Source organism: Vipera berus (genome assembly GCF_964194415.1).
Source record: "Vipera berus genome assembly, chromosome: 2".
Classification (NCBI taxonomy): domain Eukaryota; kingdom Metazoa; phylum Chordata; class Lepidosauria; order Squamata; family Viperidae; genus Vipera; species Vipera berus.
Window position 1 is genome coordinate 195,490,712 of NC_138203.1, and position 17,744 is coordinate 195,508,455.

At 40.7% G+C, this 17,744-nt stretch overlaps 1 protein-coding gene across 3 annotated transcripts in view; it reads left to right on the top strand.

The window, feature by feature from the left end:
- PPP2R2B (protein phosphatase 2 regulatory subunit Bbeta) overlaps positions 1-17,744 on the top strand; it is a gene marked incomplete at its 3' end in the record, with an annotated part of 274,612 nt that overhangs the window by 80,497 nt on the left and 176,371 nt on the right. The window contains exon 1 of one of the 3 annotated variants that reach the window (XM_081321461.1): positions 16,013-16,425. The exons of 1 other annotated variant lie outside the window; for it this stretch is intronic. In XM_081321461.1, the coding sequence (XP_081177587.1) occupies positions 16,077-16,425 (349 nt within the window). In that variant the 5' untranslated portion in view covers positions 16,013-16,076. Of the gene's footprint in view, positions 1-16,012; positions 16,694-17,744 lie in introns of those variants that run through there. One more of the 3 variants, XM_081321462.1, reaches the window with a different exon arrangement.

The following is a 17,744-nucleotide window of genomic DNA, read 5'->3' on the forward strand; positions in this document are numbered from 1 at the left end:
ATTTATTATATGCCAGCTGCATTAACACCACTGTGAAACATGGATTTTACTGGCAAGATTGACTCCTTCCAATCATTGTTTTGCTTGCGGTAACAGCAAGAATGGCATATCTAAAGAAGCATTTCCCATCAGTACTGGTTTTGTATAATAGTATACTTCAAAGGGTATGCAATAAATAAAGAAAATATCTGAATTTAAATTCCCAACAGTCTTGTGGCCTGATGTTCACATGCTGATGAGTTTTTAGCAATTGCTTAAATGAAAGAAATCTTTTTTTTCTTGGAGGTTATCATGAATAATGAAAGGGAGGAACAGTGGGAGAGAATGGTGCTGTGGCTAGAGGGGTAAAATTCCATGTAAGACATACTTGCAAAACTTATTTGAAAGACAATATAAAAAAAAACCCCTATCAAAATTTAAGGACAATGTGCTACTGATGGAAATTCCTTTTGAAAACAGTTTTAACAAATTAATCTCTTGGGTTGTTCCTGTTGTAAATTGATTCGGTATTCAGGCTAAAGAAAAAAGACGGGAATATAAAATTAGGCTGACATTCCTGTGGCCTTCAGAGAATCCTAGTTCATTTCCTTACCCAAGCAGCTCAGGAGTCAATTATACATGATATGGCGATAAAGATTAGAAATAAAAAATTCTGGGAGGACATTTTTTTTGCTATAGAGATCTTACCAGCATAAGGATAAAATTTGTCACTTCCACGTGGTAATACTACACTCAGTGACCCTAAAGACTTAATACGTTCTCCTATAAGAACAGGGATAAAATAATAAGGTGTTAAGATGATGTAAAGCACCAGTTCCAAACATATATTTTTTAAAAACTAAACAGTTTCATTAACATAGGATATATAGTTTTGAAATAAAAGGAAACACTTCTCTAAATAAGCAGGAAAATAGTTTATATCTGCTTTCATTAAAGATAACCCTTGACAAGCAGTAGAGATAAATCAAAATGTTCTATTAGACCTGTAGTTTTCCAGCTATGCTGCCCCTCAGGTTCAGTAATTCACGGATAATCTACAGAGCAGCCTCTCACATATTGTGTTTCTGAACAGCAAGGATGTCCATGCCAGGGGAGGGGGGGATGGGATAAAAAACGTTAAGATGGAGCCATTATTGAGTGGGCAAAGCCATGCTCCATTTCTACACTTTTACACTTACCATTCTGTGTGTAAAAGGAATTTTCTGAGGAATGTTATGGAGAAGAGAGAAGTAAAGAAATCTTTCTAGACTTTGACTAGAGGAAGAATATCATTTGAAAGTGCATTCCCACAAAGGCAGCTTCTACAGTTATCCAGAGTTCTTTAAGATCTAATAGAATGTCACAAAAGCCATTTGGAACAAGTCAGTCTAAGGAAAGACAGCTAGTGATACATATTTATTTAGGGAGTTATCTGCAGGAAAAATGTGTCCAATAATAGTACTAACCGGATAAAATAAAATCCTATTCAATTCAACACAGAAGAAAGATGCAATAGCCTGAACTCACAAGCTGAAACACACCTAGAGATTCAACATTCCTTTAATTAAAATAGAAATGCTGTTTTTTTAGAAAATTTTATGAAATGTACATTTAAAAACAAAAGTGGACATGATTCAACTTCCCTGGCTACAACACTACTATTAGTATTACCTTATGTTACAGAAAGAAAAAAAAAACTTAAAATACATTCTATGACAGGACAGAGTATAACAAACTATACATATAACTTCTGTAAATTTTTTGGTAAACTCTCTTTTAGTCATCAGCATTATATTTACATATTTTTCAGTTATGTCCTGATATAGGTGCTAATAAGAAGTCCTTACAATACATTATCAACTAATCAAACAATAGTCATCTCAGCGATCTTCCTTATCTCTAACCAATCGTACAAATTTTGCCAAATTTCATAATACTCTGTTTCAGTCTTATTTTTGATCTCTAGGGTTAACCTGTTCATTTCAGCGCAGGATAAAAGTTTATCTATTATTTCTTCTTCAGTGGGTGTTTCCTTTCTTTTCCATTTTTGGGCATATGCCAATCTTGCTGCAGTTAAAATATGCAATAATAACTAGAAGGATGCTTTGCTGAGTTTATCATTAATAATCCCTAATAAGAAGGTTTCTGGTTTTAAATCAATTTTTTGTAGTAATATTTCTTCCAACCAATTTTTTATCCACTGCCAAAAATTTTGCGCTTTTGAACAGTCCCACCACATATGATAGTAAGTCCCTGGAAGCCTTCTGCATTTCCAGCACATTGGTGAGATTTTTTTAATCTATTTTTGCTAACCTTGTAGGGGGAAGGTGCCATCTATAAAACATCTTGTACAGATTCTCTTTATAGGAGGTGGCTAGCGTTAACCTCCTATTTCTATCCCATAGTGATTGCCAATTATCTAGGTCAATACTGTAACCAAAACTTTTACTCTAGGTTAACATTGTTTCTTTTACCTGTTCTTCTAACAAATCCTGTTCTAATAGATATTGATATATCTTTTTTATCATTTGGTCTTCTGTTCCTAGAAGGATTTTATCTAATTGTGTATGCTCTAATTTTATCCCTGGTTCTTTTTTGTATTGTGACTGTATTTGTAAGTATGCCCACCATTCCAACTCTATACCGTCTTCTAATAGTCTTTTTCTTGTTTTCAGATCTCCATTTTCGTCTAAGAGATCTTTATATGTGATTACTCTTCCTAAATTTATGAATTTGGGGTGCATGAAAATCTCTAATATGGATAGCCAATTGGGGATTTCTATATAATAATTTTTTTTAATTTTTATCCACACGTCTAATAGTGCCCGTCTAATATGATGATTCTGGAAGTACTGATGAGCCTTATATTTTCCATCCCACATTATAGCATGCCATCCAATTTGCATGTCATGACCTTCTAATGCTAGTAGTCTTCTTTTCCTTAAGTGTATCCAATCCTTTATCCATACCGCTATTGCTGCTTGATAATATTTTTCCCAATTCGGGAAGCTGAGCCCTCCTCTTTCCTTTGCATCCTGTAATAATTTTAATTTAATTCTTGGTTTTCTACCTTGCCAGATAAATTTGGATGTAATTCTTTTAAATTTTCAAAAAAAATCCTTACCTAATTTAATTGGTACATATTGGAATAAAAAGAGTAATTTGGGAAGTATATTCATCTTGATTGTCGCTATTCTCCCCATAAAGGAGAGCTGCAAGTTTTTCCATCTGTCTAGGTCTGCTGTAATTTGGTCTATTAACTTGTCATAATTTTCTCTTTTGAGTGTAATACATCTTGCCGACAGTTGGATCCCCAAGTACCTTACTCTTTTGGATGTCTGGATATTAATTTTTTCTACTAGCTCAGTTTCTTGTAAATTGGACATATTTTTAACTATCATTTTAGTTTTTTCTTTATTGATCTTCAATCCCGCAACATCTCCATAATTTTCCAGCACCTGTAATGATTTTGTTCCAGATTCTAAGGGGTCTTCCAGAATGAAAACTAAATCGCCTGCATATTTCTGTAATTTAAATGTCTCTTTTCTGATTTCTAATCCTTTAATCAGCTTATCTTTTCGGATTATTCTTGTGAGTGCTTCTAAAGAAAGAATAAATAGTAAAGGAGATAGTGGACAGCCTTGTCTCGTACCTTTTTGTATTTGAGTGCTATTTGTTACTTCTCCGTTTATGATTACTTTTGCCTCTTGTTTGGAATAGATTGCTTTAAACATATTTATAAATTTTCCCCCAAATGCCATCTATTTGAGTTAACATAAAATTCCATTTGACATTATCAAATGCTTTCTGAGCATCAACAAAAATTAATTCCACTTGTTTTTCGCTGTGTAATTCATAATATTCTAAGATGTCTAGTATGATCCTGACATTATGTCTAATTTGTCTTTTAGGCAAGAAGCCGTTTTGGTCAGTATGGATAAATTCAGCTGAATATTTTTTTAATCTTTCTGCCATTATAGTCGTGAAAATCTTGTAATCCGTGTTCAGTAAAGAAATGAGCCTATAGTTTTTAATGCAGGTCAAATCAGAGTTTTCTTTAGGAATTAGTGAGATGATTGCTTCTTTCCATGAGTTTGGGGTTTTTGCTGTGTTTAGTACCTCATTAAATAAATCCAATAGGGTTGGGACCAAAAGTTGTTGGAGGTTTTTATATATTTCGGATGGTAATCCATCAGGGCCAGGTGTTTTATTACTTTTTTGTTTTTTAATGGCTTCTATAATTTCCTGGACTGTTATATCTTTATTTAATATATTTTGAAATTCTTCCGGAACCTTCGGTAGGTCTGCTTTCATAAGATATTGTGATATTCTCTCCTCAGTGATCATTTCATCCTCTTTATAAAGATTTTTATAGAATTCATACGTCAACCATTTTTTTCCTTCATTTTGATATACTATCTCCCCTGCTTGATTACATAATTTACTAATCCATCTATTATCTTTTTGTTTTTTCAATCTATAGGCCAGCCATGTCCCGGGTTTATTTGCCTGTTCAAAAATTTTTTGTCTAATGCTTTTTATTTTTTGTGCCATTTCTCCCTTTTCTATAATGTTCAATTTATGCTTATTTAAATCTAGCTGTTTTAGATCTCTACATTGTGGGTTTTTTTGTAGTTCTAATTCTAATTTTTTGTGTTCTTCCTCTAAACTTTTTCGATATTGCCTTTTCTTTTTATATTCATTGGCCATGTACGCAATTGCAGTTCTTCTCATAATTGCCTTGGCTGTATCCCATAAATTTTGAGTGTTAGTCTCCTCTTTCTTATTTGTCTGGAAGAATGTCTGCATTTGTTCCTCCACCTTATGCTTAAATTCTGTTTGGTTTAGGATTGCCTTTTTTAGAGTCCACCTACTTGTTGTCTTCTGTTCTTTCCATTTAATTATAATGGGATTATGGTCTGCCCAAGTATTAATGTCTATTACTATGTCATCAATATCTGAATTTAATTCTTTCGTTGTCCAGACCATATCAATTCTGGACCACGATTGATGCCGCCCTGAATAGTATGTAAATTGCTTTTCATTCAAATTTCTCTCCCTCCAACTATCTTGAATATTTAATTCTTCCACCATTTTAAAAAAGGTACCGGGTAATATTCTCCTAGTTCGTTTCCTTACTTCCTCACTCTTATAATCTAATTCTCTGTCTATAATTGCATTAAAATTGCCAATTATACAAATGTTCTCGTATTCCATACCAGCAATAACTTTATGCAGTTTCTTATAAAATTGTCTTTGTTTTTCATTGGGGGCATAAATTCCTACCAGGGCGACCATTTTTTTATTCAGGGAAATTTCAATAATCAGTATTCTACCTTCCTCATCTTGATAGATTTGTCTTGCTGGGATTCTTTCTTTAACATATATCACAATTCCTCCTTTCTTCTGCTGTGAAAGCGATACAAATTTGATTCCTAACTTAGGGTAGTTTAATAAATCCTGATCTTGAGTCTTTATATGTGTTTCTTGTAGAATTGTTATAGCTAAGGTTTTTTTTTACTGAGCTTGTTCAAAATTATATTTCTCTTAGCTGGGGAGTTTAGTCCATTTACATTTAATGATAATACTGTTAATATTTCTACATTACTGCCTCTGTTTTGATCTTGTTGCCCTTGTCGGTCTATCTTCCTTGAATTCTTTATGTCTACTTTCATCATCATTGTCATAGTTCATTCTCATTTTTTCTCTTCTCTCCGTTTCCCGTTCTTTGCCTTGTGATTCCCGTTTCTTTCTATTATATCTCTCTGTATTGTCTCTTCTCTTAACTCTCTTTCTTCTAGTTCATCTTCATTGCCTAGATGCTGCTGGAAAAACTCTTCTGCTTTATCAATCGAATCTAACCTATATCTTTTTTCTTGCCAGGTCACCAGAATCCCTTCTGGCATCAGCCACCTAAAATTGATGTTTTGTCTGATTAATTTTGATGTAATATGTTGGTAGGGCCTTCTCAGGTCTCTTACCCTCCTAGGGACATGTTTGAGGACAGTTAGTTGTTTACCTCTGTATTCTATTGGGTCATCCCTCTTTCTGTGCAAAATCTCACCCCTAATTGACTTCTTCACAAATCTGATATGTACCTCCTTGGGTAAGTTATTTCTTCTCACGTAATTTGTGTGGATTCTATATATCTCATCAATCTCATTTGCCATCTCTTCCTTCCCTGTCCCTAGGGCCCTTGCTAGCAAGTCCGTCATCATTTCTGGGAGGTCCTCCCCCTTCTCTTCTTTCACGCTTTGGAAACATAGATAATGGTCTACTTTCTCAGTTTCAAGCAGTATGATGGTTTTTTTCTAACTCTTTATTTGCTTGCAAGAGTTTTTCATTCATTTCATCTACTCTTCTTTCCTCCTTATTCATTCTTTCCCCCATTTCTAATAATTTCTGTTCATTTTTCAATATTTGCTGTTGGAAACATTCAAATTTTCCATCCATTGCTCCCATCTTCTCTTTAAGTTCTCCAGTATCATTCCTTATTTCACCTATTTCTTTTTTTTAAGTCCTCATGGTTTCTCAGCATAACCTCTTGCATGGATTGTAGCATTGCTTGTAGATCTTTAAGTGAGCCTGCTCTCTCCCGTGGCATCATCTCTTCTATGGATCTTTTCCCTGCTGGGCTTAATTCCGCCGATGAGGCTTGGGTCATCTGCCTTCTTCCAGTCCCAACTCTTGTTAGATTTGGGATGCTTGTCATCTTTCTAAATGACATCAACCAACCCTCCCACTTATACATGATCTTTGTCTTTCCCTCCACCACACCTGGAGAATTTATTATTCTTCCAAGGTTATAATCACTAGTGCCTTATATCTTAACAATGCTACATTTTGTTGCTAACACAATATCAAACCTATTACACCTATTACGCTAACACTTCTAAAACACAATAATCAATATTAATCAATTTCAAGTGTTTATATTACATACAGTCCTAATTTTTCTATATAGAAACATGTAACAATAATATAACCTTTAAATTACCTCAATATTGTAACCAATATTCAGTTCTTTAACAATAAAAACCAGGTTTTATAGTCAATTCAGTTATAAATATTATTATATTCAACAAGGAGACAAATAAATTTCTCACCCTCCTTGAGCATTCAACTTTTTGTTCCTACTTAGCCTCCTCCAATTCAATCATACAATAGGTTATGTTCAGTTAATTCTTATTGGTCTAAACTCTCAAGACAATTACAATTTATCCCTTTTGTTTTAGAAACTTTTTGAAACAAATAATTCACTTCTTAAGTTATGAGTATCACTCTTCCCTCATTTAATGCTAATTGGTCGTTAGTTCTTATTCAAGATGTCCGCTTTCTCAGCTCAGTCCATCACTCTTCAAGTTTATTTTGTTTTTGGTTAAACTTCTTGGTTTTATTGCAAGAGCCAGAAAGAGAAACCACCCTTGATCTCCAGTCCTTACAGCCTGTGAGTCTGTTGCTTTAAGGTCAGATCTCTTTTTTCCCCTGTCTCCTTTTTGCCGCTATCTGACAGGGGAGGTGATTTCCCCTTTCGCACTGGGGCTTCTCCTCTTTTCTTCTCTTCTTTGAGAGATTTCACAATCTGGAACACTTACAAGAGTTTGCTGAGTGTTTTGTCCGCCAGGTTAGTTGAATCGCTGTCCCGCTGACTCACCGCTATTTCTGACAGCTGTCATTTCTTCACAGCCGCCATAATGGGCCGTCTCCTTCACCTGGCTTTCTCCTAGGCTTTCCTGCTTTCTGCAGCTCGGACTGCTGTCCTGAACTGCTCAGCTGGGCACCCCTGCTTCTGATCTCCCTCCGAGAGATCTGGGGGTTTTAAAAAACCCACCGGGAACAGAGAAAAGGCTGTGAGATTGGCACACTCATTCGGAGCGGTGTCTCCACACAGCCATTCCATTTGACAGCTGGCTCCGCCTCCCAAGAATAGAAATACTATTTGATTGTCTCAGCTATTGACTCTCAAGTTCCAGTAAAGAAACTATGGCAATTTACATTGGTAAATGTACTCCAATAATTCCCTAAGAGGGAAGCAGCAACAAAAGGAGCCGTGACCAGGGGGGCTTTTGCCCAGGTTCGCCTGGTGCGCCAGTTGCGACCCTATCTGGACCGAGATGCCCTACGCACAGTCACGCGCTCGTGACCTCCCGTTTAGACTACTGCAACGCTCTCTACATGGGGCTGCCCTTGAGGACCACTCGGAGGCTTCAGCTGGTGCAGAATGCGGCCGCGCGAGTTGTGATGGGGGTTTCCCGATACTCCCATGTAACACCTCTACTCCGCGAGCTGCATTGGCTCCCGGTTGCCCTCCGGGTGAAATTCAACGTGCTGGTGATGACCTATAAAGCCCTAAATGGCTTGGGTCCGGGTTATCTGAGGGAACACCTGCTGCCGGCATCAAGCTCCCTTTGTCCAGTGCGCTCCCACAGGGAGGGTCTTCTCAGGGTACCGCCGGTAAGAGACTGCCGGCGGACAACACCCAGGGATAGGGCCTTCTCAGTGGGTGCGCCTGCCCTTTGGAACCAGCTGCCAGTGGAGCTTAGGACCGCCCCCGACCTCCGTTCGTTCTGCCGGGACCTGAAGACCTGGCTCTTCGAGCTCTCTGGCCCAGGCTGAGAATTTTAATTTTAATTTTAATTTTAACTGGGGTTTTATTTGTTCAGGGACGGATATAATTTTTTTTAAATCTGTTTTTAACTTTTGTATTTTTTGTTTTAATCACCCTGTAAACCGCCCTGAGTCCTTCGGGAAAGGGCGGTATATAAATATAATAAAATAAATAAAATAAATAAATAAAATGAAATCAGGCTGGCAACTCTAGTTACAAATCTAAATAACTGAACAAAATATAGTTAATATTCTTTGTTTCCAATGTGAGTGTGTACCTCATCTTCTTTTCCCGGTTTACTAAGTCACAAAACTCAGAATGTCTTTGGTTTAATATTTTTAATGACTTCAGACCATATTTATGATTCAAGCAAATACCTATGGGGTTTGCACAATTTTGATCACATTGAAAACTCAAGAGGCTTCTCCCCACTCTCAATTTAAGAATAATGAAAAACAGTGGAATAATCAGTCAAGTTATATGTGAGAATTTAGATTTTTAAAAGGGCCTCAATTTCGTTTACTTTTCACTGTTAGTGGATTGTTGTGTTATTACTATATTTGCTGCCCAGTGTTTAATGGATAGATAGGTGGCCATATAAATTTTACAGATAGATAAACAGACAGTTTTGTACTGAGAGTGAAAGAGCTCACCATCTATTGAAGTAAATGCACACACCAACCACAAGGGTAATGGAGATCAAAACTCATAGGTGGCACTATTACTGCTTACCATAGATACTATAAAAAGGAGAGTAAACTGCTTAGTTGTCATCTCTGGTACCTGGAAATTGACAGATAGTGTGGAAATGACAAGATTTGAAGTAGTCCTTGCAGGCCTCAAAATAGCAACCTGCGAAGGAAGGAGTCTGGAATTCCAAGACACTAAATGGACAAGTCTCTGGAAGAAGCTACACCTCATTAACCTACTCACTATAACTTGGATGATGGTTATGATTTGGAGACATATAGACAAGGGACTGTGAAAATGGCCTGTGAACAATGCACAATTTCTTCCTCAGGGTTAACTCCCCAAATGGGATTGATAAAGGCCCTGGCCTAACAGGCAACAAGGCCTTTCAGTGAATACTGTAATCACTACTTACTGTGAACAAACCAGTAAACTTACTATTGAGAAAACAGCTAATTTAGATCTTCCAGCAGAGATCTAAAATTCTCTGACAAATCCATTGCAACATCAGGATGCAGTTCCATTTCTATGAAGTGTGGTTTATTTTTATTTATTTTTTATTTTAATTCCATTTATATCCCGCCCTTCTCCGAAGACTCAGGGCGGCTTACAAGCTTAGCAGTAGCCTTCATTCTATGTATATGCCTGCTTATTAGGGCTTTCACACACACCCCAAGCGGCATTATTACAAAGTCAGCTTAATTGCCCCCAACAATCTGGGTCCTCATTTTACCTACCTCGGAAGGATGGAAGGCTGAGTCAACCTTGAGCCTGGTGGGATGCGAACCTGCACTAATTGCAGGCAGCTGGTGTTACTTAAGGAGGCATTAGCCCACTGCTCCACCAAGGCTCTTTTACTACTTTGGATACTACTTTTTGTTATTCCTCCCTTATTTAACGGATTTTTTTTTCCCCTGTTCAGCCTATAGACTGACTACTGATTGTTAACCAAACAACATCTCTGCCCTCAGAAACTCTAGTTTCCATACATAGAATTCTTAGGAGTATTGCCTCTGTAAATGTCTCTAACCTGTTTATTAGCTATCTCTTTGGTCCCTTAAGAAAGTATTGTGAGACAATGATAGCAAAAATATTTAATCTAACACAGAATGCTGATCTTAAAAGTGAAGCCAGTAACAGAGTAGGCATATATAAAAATTGTTCAATCTGATTATGGATTAGTGGCACAGTCCTTGAATTATCATGATACAAGCCATGTTTTAGACCAGCTTTTTAAAATTTAGGATTGGAGGGTGGGGAGTTGTAGCATTTTGTTTTAGAAAGTCTAGCTTTTATGACCTTATTTTGGATATATAGCATTTATATATTATAAAACAAGTTCTAGAAACCCTGCTGTGGGTCAAGACAAACCAATACAATTGAAAGAATTATGACAATGGTATCATTTATTTGATTTCTTATGTCATTTTATATCAGGGATGTAAACATGAGGCTCTGGAACCATACATGTCCAGCTTCCCTTTGGGGACATTTTTGGATTTTTAAAGATACAAAATAGATGTTTAATCTTGTACATTCTTAAGTGCAAAGTGAGGTGCAGTTCCCAAGCTCACAGAAGTTGTGTGTGTGTGTGTGTGTGTGTGTGTGTGTGTGTGTGTGTGTGTGTGTGAGAGAGAGAGAGAGAGAGAGAGAGAGAGAGATAATGTCAGTTTTAAAATATAATTAAGGAGAGGCTTATTCTAGGAACTGAAGATTTATCTGAAAGCTACTGCTTTCTGATTCATGTACTCATATAATACCAACCACATGCTACTCCCATAAGTGATACATATTATTTTTCCCTTCAACCTGTGGGAAGCATTTTTTTCTTCATTGTTACTACTTGGAGGTTGCTAAGGTGGATATTTAAAAATAACCTTTTTTCTGACAATGCAACTGTAATGTACCTTAAGATAAAAACATTAAGTGCTGAACTCCAGATCTCATTAAAATATCATGTTTGGGCATAGATTTTTGTGTTTATTTTGGCTGACAGTGATTGTCCAAACACCCAGCCATAGAATTTTTTTTTAGAATGTGCATCTGGTTCTTTGGCACGCATACAGTTGGCTTGAATGGAAGTAGGGACATTTAGCAGACCAGCTACCCACTTAGTAACCATTAAAATGAGATGAGTACTGCATTGTGTTGGCCTTGTGCCTATTATTGCCTACTATAACTAACAGAGTGCAATCTGAGGGAAGGACTGAAATAAAGGATGGCCATATCATCTTTTTTTTTCAAGTCTTTTGCAGATAAGTTGAAGAAGCAGTGGCTGCTATTTCCCATTTTTAACTGTTAGGCAAATACATGGCTCTTTGTTTTATGGTGGTTTTCTTATTAGAAAATGCACTGATGCATTATTTATTGTCTGATAAGATGGGCAGCATACAAGAATTGGGAAACAAAATAATAAAAATACAGTTCCTCCCCTGATTTAACAAAAGTGCATCCAAGGAAAGCAGGCATTAAGGAAAAATGTAAGGAAAACAGCCTAGTTTTAAATACCGGAAAAACCAGAGATCATTGTCGATTTCAGAAAAGGCAGGCACAGCCACACGTCTCTGTGCATTAATGATTCACCTGTGGAGATGGTTACCAGCATCAAATTCCTGGGTGTGCAGCTAACAAGTTGGCTGACTTGGTTGCTCAACAGTGAGAAACTGGTGAAGCGGGCATAGCAGTGCCTGCACTTTCTGCGTCGCATGAGAAAAGCTCATCTTCCTTCCCCTCTTCTGACCACTTTCTACAGGGGGACAATTGAGAGTATCCTGTCATACAGCATCACAGTCTGGTTTGGAAGCATCACTGCTTCAAACAGGAAGGCGGTGCAGAGTGGTGAGGATGGCCGAAAAGATCATCAGGCTGACGTCTCACAATTCTAATACCTAACACTATTTTGCCCCAACATCATTGTCCTTTGTGTGCTTATAAGAACAACTTCTTGTGCTGCAGGCCAGTACTTTCATCAAGACCAGTTTTTCTTCCCAGTTGATTTCCTGATTGATTATCTTTCGTTGTTCTTTAGAATAAAACACCAACGATTATTCACAATTATCTATTATGAGCTGGACTCCCTCTGAGACAAGACTTTTCAGAGACTTCAGAATAACAGAAGAGCAGTGGCCAGATATACTTCCCCAATTACTGTATATCTCATGCAGCTACTGCATACAATGGGGCCACTACAAAGAAGGCCTGTCTTTTGGTTCATCCAGTTTTCCTTCTTACATGGAAGAACCTTTCACATACCCTGTCCAGATATCTGGGTAGAATCATTGAGCAGATTGTCCCTCATATATAATGAGGTCTAGAACCAGTGTAGTAGCCTCAGGTTGGTTGTAGTCCACTATGCAGGTAGTCCTTCCTTAACATTTATTCAGTGACCATTCAGTTGTAACAACACTGAAAAGGAAACTTATGACCAATCCACTAAGTTCCAGCCATCATAGCATCCCGGTGTTATGTGATCACAGTCTGGGTGTTTGGCAACCATCTTGCACTTATGATGGCTACAGCATCCTGTGGTCACCTTTGTGAACTTGCCTGACAGTTTTCCACAAGCAAAGTCAATGGGGAAGCCAGCGAGAAAGGTTACTTTAGTAAATCACACACACCCTCCTCCACCCAGCAGCAGCCATCACAAACACCACCCCGATCTTACTGTCCTTGTGCCACACATTATGCCTTGCTTGCGTGCAAGCCACCTGAGATTTGCATAATGACCCCAAATCTCACTTAATAACAGTGATGGAGATTGCCACAGTCAAGCAGTGTGGTCATGTGACATCACATTTATCAAATGCATCGTGATAGAAATTTCAATCTCTTTACTGTCATTAACTGAGGACTACACTCTTTACTGTCATTAACTGAGGACTACAGTGCGTGTACCATGTTTTCTATGCCAACAACCTGGATCATGTATTTTGCTTTGACTGCAGTTTCCAAGATGTCTTCAAATGCAACCTTATCGAGACCAAGTACGTACATGTAGTCCTTGATTTGTGACTGCAAATTCAGACCAGAAATTGGGTTGAAAGTGATCAGAAGTGATTTTACGATTCTTTTTGCTGCAGTCATTAAACAAATATGGTCACTGTACGTGCTAATCCATTCATTCCAATGAATTACATGATTGCAGAACACATATGACTGTATGTAAAGGTGACTGGTTGTCAAGCGCCCGATATGCCATATGGCTATTTCGAACAGCCAGGCCATAGAGCATCCGTTCTGTGGTCATTATAAATGCCCAAGTATAGCTGTAAATGTAAATGTATTATAAATGCTACCAAGTATAGCTGTAAATGTACTAGCTAATGGTCATTTTGGATACACATGTATGCGCGCCTACCCACACACAATGATGTCAAGAGCCATCAACTGTAAGATAATCTTCATAAGTTGCACTTTCAATTTAAATAAAAGTGACAAACTCTATTTTGTGTAGTCTTGTGTGTGTGCCTTCAAGTCAATGTTGACTTCTGGTGACTGCTTGGATATGTCTCTGAAGTTAACTTGTAATAAACAGTCTGAAGACACCAGCACTTTGATAACACACAAGCAGTCTACTTAAGACTGATACTGTTTTCATTTAAGAGAAATGAAACATTTTTATTGGCAACAACTGCCAAGAATAATAAAAAATGCAACAAAGCCAGGCAGGGATGGTAACATGTAACAAGAACAAACCAAACAAAATTGCCCCTCCATAGAGAGAACCCTTTGTGTTACCCATCTTTGGGGTGATGCACGTTGCAGGATATGAAACTAGAGATTGTGTAGTTGCTATGGCCATTGACTCATTCTTTATTACCTTTATATCCAGCTTCTCTAAGGAACAAGGTGACATACATGGTTCATTAGAAAAAGAACACTGTTCCTCAAAAGGAAAGAGAGGCACATTATGCTGTAATTAAGACCAACTGAAACATCATATTGTGAGCAAGCTTATTAAATTTACAATTAATTTTTCTTCAAAGTAGAGGTTAAGGAGAAAATGTGAGGGTGAAGGGAGACACTGCAAGGACTAGTTTCCTTGTTAAGAATTGAGGTATCTGGATGCTGTTTCCAACAGAATATGCGCTATACACTATCTTGTTTACTGCATAGCAAATATTATTGGGTGTCCAGTCTGGAAAATTAGCTTAATGTGAGTTCCAGAATCATTTCGATGTTTAATTCCAGAGGTAGAAATGTCTTCCAAGTGGTAATTTCTGCTACTAATCATGGACACTAATCATGGTCCAGGATGGAGGTAGGCAAGGAGACTAAGAAAGACAAGATGGGAGATGTTATGTTTGACCTCCTTAAACTTCCGGTATCAAAAGAAGAATTTTTAAAAAGCACTTCCGCTTTTACGTTTTCACGGACACAGCTTTTGAAAAGGGGACAGGTTTCTTAAGAAAAACCATCATGGATATATTTTATATATAGGAGAAAGGCGGAGAAGTTACTACTTAGGGAGTTCTCCTTCCCTAGAAAAGCCAAGATTAAAACAAAACAAAACTCCCGATTGCGCACCATCGGCTGCCTGAAGATCTTTTGGCAGGAAAAAAGGCCCGGTTTAGAAAAGGATCCATTTAGGTGGATCCTGAACATTTTTGCGCGGCAGAAGGAAAGAGAGAAAGCTGCCTTCCCCGCCAAATCGCAGCCTCCCTCCAGCTAGCTCACCTGTCCCGGAGATGCCAGCCCTGACCCTACCGCCGAGCGACGGCCCCTTCCCAAGCCGAGTCCTGAAAAGCGTCTCGGATGTCTTCCCCCACCCCGCGTCCCGTCATTCAAATCGGGAGCTCAAGTGACCGAAGACCGGCAAAGACGGATCGCCCGGGTTCCGCGCGCCTCGACGGCGGCCCTTCCCACGTGAACGTCACTACTGTCCAGGGCCCAGGGGTCTTCAAACTTGGCCCTTTTATGACTTGTGGACTTCAACTCCCAGAATTCCTCAGCCAGCTTCGCTGGCTGAGGAATTCTGGGAGTTGAAGTCCACAAGTCATAAAAGGGCCAAGTTTGAAGACCCCTGGGACTCCAGGCGGTCTGGCTCGCTCGCTCTCTCGCGCGCGTGGGGGACGGTAGAATTCCCCGGTGCTGGGAGAGGTTGGGAGCGAAGGAGGAGGGGGGGCGGAAGAGAAAGAGAAGCAGCCTCGCCGCGCCCCCTCCACCCGACCTTTTCTCGGCGCCTTCAGGGGTGGTCCTCGGAAAGCTCTACTGCAGCAGAAAAGCTGCTCCCGCGCTTGCGGGAAGAGTCCCCGGGCCGCCGCCGTCGCCGCGGTTGGCCAAAGCCGAACTGTATGGGAGGAGCCTGGGCTTTAATGCACCATAAGGTTCCAGCAAGCCGCCGCCGCCGTTACCGCAGAAGCCTGAGCGGTTTCCTGCAGCAGCAGCAGCGGCGGCGGCGCTCTCTCTCTCGCTCTCTCTCTCTTTCCCCGCCCGCCCGTGCTCCGTCTCAGCGTGCTTTGCAGCAGAGCCAAGCCGAGCTTTTAAGGAAGCCGCCTGGCTTGCCGCAGCGGAGCCAGCTCTGCCGCCCTCTCCCTCCGAGAGACATCCCCCCCCCCGTTTCCCCGTTGGCAGAGCGTGGGGCCGGGGTTTCGGCGTCGCAGCCCGTTTCTCCCCCCCCCCCCCCGCGGAAATTGTGCTAAGTGGGTGTGCGTCTGTGTGCCAAACGCCCGCGCGCGAGAGTGAGTGAGTGAGTGAGAGGGAGTGGATCGGCGCCGGCACGGTGATCTTTTGCAGTCAAGGCGGACACCATTTTGTGGCTAGCGGCGTTGCGACTTGGGCCATCGCTGGGAACTGCTGCATGCGGAGGAGAGCTCGCCAGCCACCACAAGGGGAACCTGTTGGGCGTCGCGATCGGGAAGTCGCCCAGTTGCGGCGGCGCTTCGCCTTGGAAGTGGGGATTGCAGCAGCCTCCCTGGGCATCGGGTCGTGCGCGGCAGCGGCAGCCTTGGGAGGAGGGAACTTGGAGCTTGTGCAGCAGCCAGCGCGAAAACCGCAGCAGCAGCAGCAGCAGGCGAAGGGGAATTGGACCTTGCGCGTCCCCTTTCCTGGGTGGAGGCGAAGGAGGTTTGCACCTTTGCGCCAACGGCAGGAAGAGAAAAGGGCTTGGACCTTTGCGACAGCAGCGTCCCTGGCAGGAGGAGGAGGAGGTGAAAGCTTGCTTGCTTGCCTTTTCTTTTCTTTTCTTTTCTTTTTTAGTTTTATTTTTTTTCCCTTCCAGGGCAGAGAAGCATGTTAGTCTCAATGCAGCTCCCCTTCCCTCCTCGCCGCTAAATTCTGTCGTGGTGGGGCGATGATGGATACTTGCCTGCCTGTTCTCACTTCCCACAAAAGTAAGCCCGCTGTCAATGGAGGAGGACATTGATACCCGCAAGATAAACAACAGTTTCCTGCGCGATCACAGCTATGCAACAGAAGGTAATGTAAGGCCAAGCGGACTAGTAGGGGAAAAGAGAGCGAGAGAGCGAGCAGCTCCATTCCACTGCGGGGAGGCGTCTTGCCAAAGCTCAGCTCAGAGGCACAGATCCGGCAGCAGAATGGCGCGGTACTGAACAACAATCGAGCCTAGGGCGGATCGCGGGGAAGTAGTAGTAGTTGTGGCGGCGGCGGCGGGTACGACGGCTTTAGGGGAGCCACCATATAGTCAGTGATGCTCGGAAATCTTGGCCGCCCAGCAGCAGGTGGATCAGGAGGGAAGGTCCCTCCGGCAGTGTGTATGAGCCATCTCTAGGTGATGTCAGCTCCAGTTCATCAGGGCCTTGATCATACCTTCTCCCTGTGTCAGTAGCGTGGCTTAACCCTCTCCTGGGGTGTGTGTGTGTGTATGTGTCGGGAGCCTCCCTTGGGACTTGCTGAAGCCAAGGACCAGAGTGGCCCTTGGAAACAATGGAGGCCCATAGGGATGAATGGCAGATGAGAAGGGATGTTGACCCCTGTTGGGTACCATTGAAATCAATGTAAGCTGAGAATAGGTGAGCAAGAAACCAGGGACTGGATCCTGGGAGGGGGATAGAGGGGGTGAAGCAATCCTTATCAATCCTTACCCATTCCTTCTTTTCTTGTTATTTAAAAAAAACCTTATTTTTGATTTTTCCTTTTATTTCTTTTGCATCATTTTGAAAGCATTTTTTTAAATTAAAACATGCTTTTAATACATGTGTTCATAGTCCAGAGGTTAGATTGACAGATGCCTTGCCTCCACCCTACACACACAGAGAGAGAGAGACAGAGGGGGGGGGGGAATGGCAGGCCTGGAAGTGGGTTGACCTCTTTTCCCCAAAAAGGAAAGGCATGGCAATGGGATGGTGCCCTCTGGGGGTTGGAATGATACACTTAAAATAACAAAATGCCCTCATCACCTCTAGAACTGGATTGCCTTCTTCCTGACCAGGGAATGACAGAATCGGGGTGGTGGCTTTTGGGAGGTTTTGAAATCAATTGCTCCGTGGAGCACTGACCCAGGACTAGA